This window comes from Anolis sagrei, chromosome 5 (genome assembly GCF_037176765.1).
Source record: "Anolis sagrei isolate rAnoSag1 chromosome 5, rAnoSag1.mat, whole genome shotgun sequence".
NCBI classification, from domain to species: Eukaryota; Metazoa; Chordata; class Lepidosauria; order Squamata; family Dactyloidae; genus Anolis; species Anolis sagrei.
Genome location: NC_090025.1, coordinates 54,626,798 through 54,634,467, shown reverse-complemented (window position 1 = coordinate 54,634,467; position 7,670 = coordinate 54,626,798). Strand labels below are relative to the sequence as shown.

Here is a 7,670-nt window from a genome sequence, read left to right as displayed (position 1 = left end):
CATTTACACAACAAAGATTTTTTTTAAAAAATTAAAAATAACAAAATTGCACTTTCTTGAGTTCCTAGCAAACATACATTGGTTTTCATAAGGAAATCCCCATAATGACACTGCATTCATGTTGATAGAGTAAATATACTGAGAACGGAAGTAGAAGTCAACATCTAACCTTGCTCCATTTTTATACATCTGTGTTTGTTGTTGATATTGTTGTGGTCCTTAAAAACTTTTCTGATTTATGGCAACCAAAAGGCAACATTATTATAGGGTTTAATTTGCAAGATTTGTTCAGAACGGGTTTGCCGATGAGAAAGCTAAGAATTCTACACTAAGAATTAATGCAGTTTGATAGCACTTGAGCTGCGATGGCTTCTAAAAGTCACACAGTGGGTTTCTATGACTGTGTAGGGATTTGTACTTCAGTCTCTCAGAATCATAGTCCAACATTTAAATCACAAAAAAATCTAAATATATCTTGTTCCTCCACTGACACTATTTATAGTGCCCAGTAACATCACCTCCTACTGTCACGTCTGTCACATCATCTCCAAAACCTACAAAGAAGTCTACTATTTCTGATGCACTCAGTCAAAAACATCTTACCACAACTCTGTCACCAAAATCCCCAAATCTCTACTTCTCATTTACAAGTTTTTATCAGACCCTTTATTGTGGAACTGTTGTCAAACCATGATGACCCCCCCCCCCCCAAAGAGGATATATAGATTGCCAAGGGCTCCTCAAAACATATATAATTTTTCAAAATACTTTTTTGAACTTTAGCTATTTTGAAGCAACAGAGATGAAGAACAAACTGATGGCAGCTTCAACGCCCTTTCCACAAGACTTTATCATTATAATACTTTAATAAATTATATCTGTTTTCCTTTACTTTCTGTGTAACCTGTATCTTTCAGTGTATATATTTCTTTAACATTAAATGTATGAGATTCTTTACAAAATGTAACAAGATGTAGCCCAGATGCCATCACCTCCTCATAACTCTGCTGAGGTATTTCTGTGAGAGCTGGAATGCTGAGCAAATCCCTCTGGCTGTTTTCTAGTCAGGTAATTATTTTAAAAAATCCATTGTTCAGATATGCAGAGATAGATAATTTACCTGTGCCAGACCAGATAAGACCAGGATTATTTGTCTAGTCAATGGTTCATCTGAGGCGGAGAGATTGCTGACTGCAGAAACAGAAGCTCAAACTATGTACATTTCTTAAACCTTTTAATGACAGCCAAGCCTTTGAGTGCCCCAAATCATCAAGTTTTGTTTTAGTAGCCTTGTGTCTGCGGAAACTCCTACCTTTGTTAAATTCAGAACTGGACATTTGAGCTAATGAAGAGCTCATTATCACGCCTTTAGCATTGTTTTTGCAAAGGACACCTCTTCTTGGGGGATGTCCCATCAGCTAGTTGGCCAATCCTGAGTTATCATTTCAGCGTGAAAGGAAATCCCCACCTGGAGGCAGTGACATCAGCAACACCAATCAGGGCACAGAGCCAGATCGACCTCTCTCTCAACCAATAAGGGAAGAGAGCAGGAGTTTTGAATAGTTGTCAAACTGTATAAGATATTTTGCTTCTATGTTTTATGCTTGTATACTTTAAAGGGTCCACTTGTACTTGCATCTCTTTTGGCCGAATTCGTGCTTTGTGAGCACATACAGTATCCATTAGAGATTTAGGTGGAGGCCTTGTAAAGTTACAACTTCCATGATTTCATAGCATTGAGCCATGGCAGTGAAAGTGGTATCAAACTTCACCAAATTTTACTGTAGATGCACTCCCTCAGAAACTGTGGATCTTTTTCTACTACCAGTTTCAGTATTGATTGCCAAATGAGCCTACATGCTAACTTTAAGTGCCCTATGTTTTCCATTTTCACATTAATAGTCTTCAGTGTATGCATTATATTGATAAGTATCCAATTCACCTCCTTACTAAAATAAATGGGAAATTTCTCTTTTTTAACAGGCTAAAAATATTTTATTTGTTCATTTCTTGTACTTGAAGTACTCTTCGATGACATCTTTAGCCTGTGATTCTTTGCCAGAGTCTTCCACAACCACACAACTGCAGCCCACAACTTTGTGGAGTTTTCCTTCTCTGTCAATCTTGCAGAGACCTACCCATTCTCCCAGCTTTTTGTTGTCATCAACCTTTATAAGGTTGATCTGATGTTCAGCACAAAGGGCTTCAACCAGTTTGACATACATGGACTCATTGCAGTTTGATGCAACAACACAAAAATGGGCTTGGCAATTGTCTAAGGCTTTGGCAGCTTCACAAATTCCATGGGCCAATCCATCATGGATGAGTGCAGTCTTCAGTACTTCTTGAAGTGGGGTATTGTCATCCATTACACCTCCAGCAACAATGCCTTCCTCGGCCATGGTTGGTGGTGACGATCCCACCCGGGGTTCCTCACAGCATCCACGTGAGATGTCAGTGAAAAGTTTCTTAATAATAAATATAACTGAAACAAAAGGGAAGTTTCTTAATAATAATCAAATTATTATTTATTAAGTTTCTTAATAAAAATCAAATGAGAAGTTTCTTAATAATACATATAACTGAATCAAACTTTCCCTTTTATCTGTTGGCCTGTAACTGTGATGGGGAAAGAGAAATAAAGTAGCCAATTAAAATTAGCATTGCCTGATCTCTCAACTATAGAAAACTAAACTAACATATGAAAGCAAATAATGTTATGAAGAGCTACTGTTGATATGCCAGCTTGGTGAACATTTGATACATTATTCCTTCTGCCTGTTTGTAGCCAAAAGAAATGTTTCAAAATGGAATTTGCCTCAGGACCATCTGCCAATTTTAGATAGTAGGGTTACTGGGATATCTTCCCCATTGTACTAAAAATTCTAAAACCATTTAGGCATAGGTTTAGGGTGCGATTTCACTTTTTTCTATTACCTTTGGAGTTTCTGAATGCAGCAGTGAGAATATCTTGCATAGCTAGGTAAAAGCAGCATAAGCTGTACGTTTTCATTATATTTCAGGCTTCTCCATCTCTGTGTCATGTCTTTGCTCTTGGCTTCCTGCTTACACACCACAGGCTACAGGATGTTTTCATCTGAAATACACCAAACTGTGAGACAAACAATCCTGGCTGGCTTCATTGGTATTAAGAGGAGAGTTTAGACTGCTGACAGAGCCAGAAAAATAACATGCATTCAACCTTCTGGAATTGAATGCATTGTCCTTTGGACAATAAGCTTGCTATTATTTATGCTCTATCCCACAGCTTTCCGTTAGTACAGACTGGCCTTGAGAAATGTCCTTTGTTGGGGATGTCACTATATATTCATTCTGTATCTAGAGTCCTGAAAAATGGTAGATGTACTTGTATATTTGTATAGCATTTGTAGCTGTATATCTAATATTTGTGAAGACATTTAATAATTTGCACCATTTTAAACACAATGAGAATATATGTGTGAGTGGTTATGTATGTTCGATTTCAGCTTATATATATATATATATATATATATATATATATATATATAAATGCTCTGTGCATAATGAGTACCTTAATAACAAAAGAACCAATGATGAACGAAATCACACCAAATTTGGCAACAAAATGTCTCACAACACAAGGAGTGACTGTCACTCAAAAAATTAAGATTTTCTCATTTGGGAGTTGTAGTTGCTGGGATTTATTGTTCATCTACAATCAAAGAGCATTCTGAACTCCACCAATGATGGAATCAAACCAAACTTGGCACACAGAACTCCCATGACCAACAGAAAATACTGGAAGTGTTTGGTGGGCATTGACCTTGAGTTTGGGAGTTGTAGTTCACCTACACCCAGAGAGCACTGTGGACTCAAGCAATGATGGATCTGGACCAAACTTGGCGGAAGCACTCAATACGGCTAAATATGAACAGAGATGGAGTTTGGGGAAAATAGACCTTGACATTTGGGAGTTGTAGACACTAGAATTCACAGTTCACCTACAGTCAAAGAGCATTCTGAACGAGAGAATTGGGGCAAACTTCCTACACAGAACTCCCATGAGCAACAGAAATTACTTAAGGCCATCGAGTCCAACTACCTTCACCAGGGCAAGAAAACGTAATCAAAGTCCTCCTGACAAAGAGCCATCCAGCCATAGATATAGAGAGATATGATTCACACAGAGAGAGATATAGTATCATAGATTTGAAAGGGACCCCTGAAGAAGGACAATTATATGTTGCATGTGCCAGAGTAGGCAAACCAGACACTCTCCACATCAACACTGACAAAGAAACAGCAAGAAGTACTGTTTATCCACAAGCATCAAGACATTACATATATTAGAAACCAACACTTTCTCATTACTTTATTTTTCAGATAACCAGACTGGGCCACAGTAATGTGCGGCAGGGGATGGCTAGTAATCTATAAATGACAATGTTCCAAATAACTCTGTAAAAACAATTCTAAACTGGAAAAAATTACACACACACACGTAAACAGCTGTTACTATTGCTTTGCTGTTATAGTTCTTTTGATCTTCTTAGAATCAAAGATGTGCAAAAGTTGCAAGGCACATCTAATCTTTTTGCATCCAACCCAGTGATCATTCAGCATTTCCATCTGCTCACTCTCCTCCCTTCACCTCATCAGGGAACGGCACCTTCACTCTATCTCTCCTCCTATGTCTTTCCGTCTATCTATCTCTATGTATCTGTCTGTCTATCCATCCATCTACCTGACTTGTTCCACCCAGAGATGCCTATTGTTTGAAGGTATAATATATACAACCTTTAAACAAATTAATATCCTAAAACAGCCTCCCACTTTACATCTGGTACCCAGTGACTAAACATGACCAACAGGCTACTGACTGATATTAATACAATAAAACAATACAAAGTTAACCAACTACTCAATTTTAAAAGAAAATATTGTATTTCTTTGATTCTAATATGCATCCTCCCACATAAACATATCTAAAAATAAGGTGTATTTTAGAATCACAGGTTCTCTATCTATATATCTATCTATCACTTTTTTCTGTTGGTAACACTGCAATTAGTATGTGCCTTACAACTGCAAGTTGTATGGTGATATACCTCAAGGAATTTCTTAGTATCAATCCAACTTTAAGGTGTCTAGATAGGTTACATCATCTTGGGACAGTGGCAAAGAAAGCATGTGGATACATTATTATTATTATTATTATTATTATTATTATTATTATATGTGGATGAGAGATAGGGCCTTCTCAGTGGTGGCCCCCTGGCTCTGGAACTCTCTCCCTAGCCCCCACCCTGTCCACCTTCCAGAAAGACTTGAAGGCTTGGATGTTCAAATGTACCTTTGAATAATGGTTTAGCCACTATTAAGTCTGCCTAGTCCTAATCTTCCGGTTGTATCTCCAGGACTTTATTCCTAGCCCCAGCTGTACAGTATTGCATCTGCACAAGCCCTTGTCCTGTCCTATTAGTCTCAACATACCTTTTTTTTTGCCTATTGATTGTTTGATGTCTGGTTTAAGTTTTACATTCCATTGGTTTTACTGTTTTAATATATTTTACTGTTATATGTTTTTAATTTTGTTATTTGTAATGTTAGTTTATATTAGGCTTGGTCCCCATGTAAACCACCCTAAATCCCTTAGGGGAGATGGAGGCAGGATATAAAAATAAAATTGTTATTGTTGTTGTTGTTATTGTTGTTGTTGTTATTATTATTATTATTATGATTAAATTATATAATAGTAGGCACAAGAGCCATTCTTTTCTTGCAATATATCTTTTGATATTTATTTTCAATATATTTGATACATAAAAAAACACCTTTGCCAAATAAGACTAGCAATAACAGCGTGGCACTATTCATGTAAGTGAAAATTTGAGCCAGTACTAGAATTAAAAACTTTTGTTTTCAAGGATTTCAAACTTCTCTATAGAATGACAGTCTTATGCATGGTTTTGCAGCATAAATACTTGATGCCAGTATTTGTCTGGGGATGCATTTTCCAAGAATACATTCTAGTGCAGAACATTTGTCCTCCAGCTCTAGAAGTGAAGAAAGAAATATAAGAAAACCTTCCCACCCATTTTCTTTCATTTTCTCTTGTTTTTATAAATGCTTTATCATATTTCTAAACTAACATTACAGCTTGCAATCAGAGTCTAACAAATTCCTTAACTTAAAATGAACTATTTAAAACAATGAAATATCTAAGAACGTATCTAGTAGCATTAAAGCTGCACATATGATGATCTATGGGAGGGCAATGAAAGAAATTTGCCCTGAAACAGCTTCTCCATGGAGACAAAGATGACACTACCATTGCTGCTGTATGAAAAAGAGAATATTCTAGTAGAACCAAAGAACTCTGACATATCCCTGGAAAGAGAGGTGAGAGGGAGAGTTCATCTGACAGGTATTTCCCACCTAGCACACTCAAGTCACTCCTGACACCCCCCCCCCCCAAAAAAAACCACTCCCCCTCTTTTTCCCCTGTCAGCAGGGTTTTGCATTTTGCAGTTCATCTCTCATGAATTCTTCTTCCTTTACTAAGATTTCTGTGTAAGATTTTTAAAGACGGTGGAACCAGTTGTGGCATTCAGTCTATCAATACACTTTGTAAAACTATTTTTCTTCCCGGGTTATAAATCTCATTTTCTAATTGGTTCTATCATAAAAACATAATTAACAAAAGGTTAAAAATGTCACATTGAAAGGTTTAAAATGGCAGCCACAAAAATGAAGTTTCTGGAGTTTAACAACAACTTCCAAAGCAAGTACCACACAATTAACGAGAGATAACACTTTCAAACCAGGAACAGATTCTTTTTCATATTTTGTTACTTAGGACCTCATCAGGCGAGCAAAAAATGCCCATCATATGATCCATCAACTTCACTTGAGACACAGAGCATGCCAGCTCCCATCTCATGATGTCGATCTTCTTCAGGAGGGGCTCCATGCCTTAAATGAAGTTGAAGTGACAGAGGAAGCAGTGCCAGTGGCAGCAACATGGGAGGCTTCCCATGTTGCATAGGAAACAATGAAAGGCAGCCAGGCAGCGATGCTTCCCCCCATGGGATGCAGTTAAGGGCAAGGTGGCCAAATTCACCACGATGCATGGTAAATACCAGCCTCAATATGATGAGGTCCATAGTGTTATCATTACTGAATTGCTTATAATTCATTGAACCGCCTGAGTCCATAAACTTAAACGTTGTTAATAACTGGACGCACTTTTACGTAAAAATGTTAATGTCACTAAATAAAGTGCCTTGGACTGCAAGAAGATCCAACCAGTCATACTTCAGGAAATAAAGCCCGACTGCTCATTGGAGGGAAGGATAGTAGAGGCAAAGATGAAGTACTCTGGCTACATCATGAGAAGAAAGGAAAACTTAGAGAAGACAATTATGCTGGGGGAAATGGAAGGAAAAAGGAAGTGGGGCTGACCAAGGACAAGATGGATAGATGGCATCCTTAAAGTGACTGGCTTGACCTTGAAGGAGCTGGGGGTGGTGACGGCCTACAGGGAGCTCTGGCGTGGGCTGGTCAATGAGGTCACAAAGAATCAGAAACAAATGAACGAATGAACAACAAACTATTTTTTTCTTTTGTTTTGTCAGTTAGTCACAGAATATTCACTGTGTGATTTAGTCACCTGTCCACCTGCCCTT

The 7,670-nt window shown here is 37.7% G+C and overlaps 1 protein-coding gene across 1 annotated transcript; it reads right to left on the bottom strand.

Annotated features, from left to right (window-relative positions):
• Positions 1 to 1,992: 1,992 nt before the first annotated feature.
• Positions 1,993 to 2,459, bottom strand: LOC132775460 (small ribosomal subunit protein eS12-like). Its single transcript, XM_060776193.2, has one exon. The coding sequence runs from the start codon at positions 2,400 to 2,402 to the stop codon at positions 2,004 to 2,006; it is 399 nt and encodes a 132-aa protein (XP_060632176.2). The 5' UTR covers positions 2,403 to 2,459; the 3' UTR covers positions 1,993 to 2,003.
• Between the last annotated feature and the right edge of the window lie 5,211 nt (positions 2,460 to 7,670).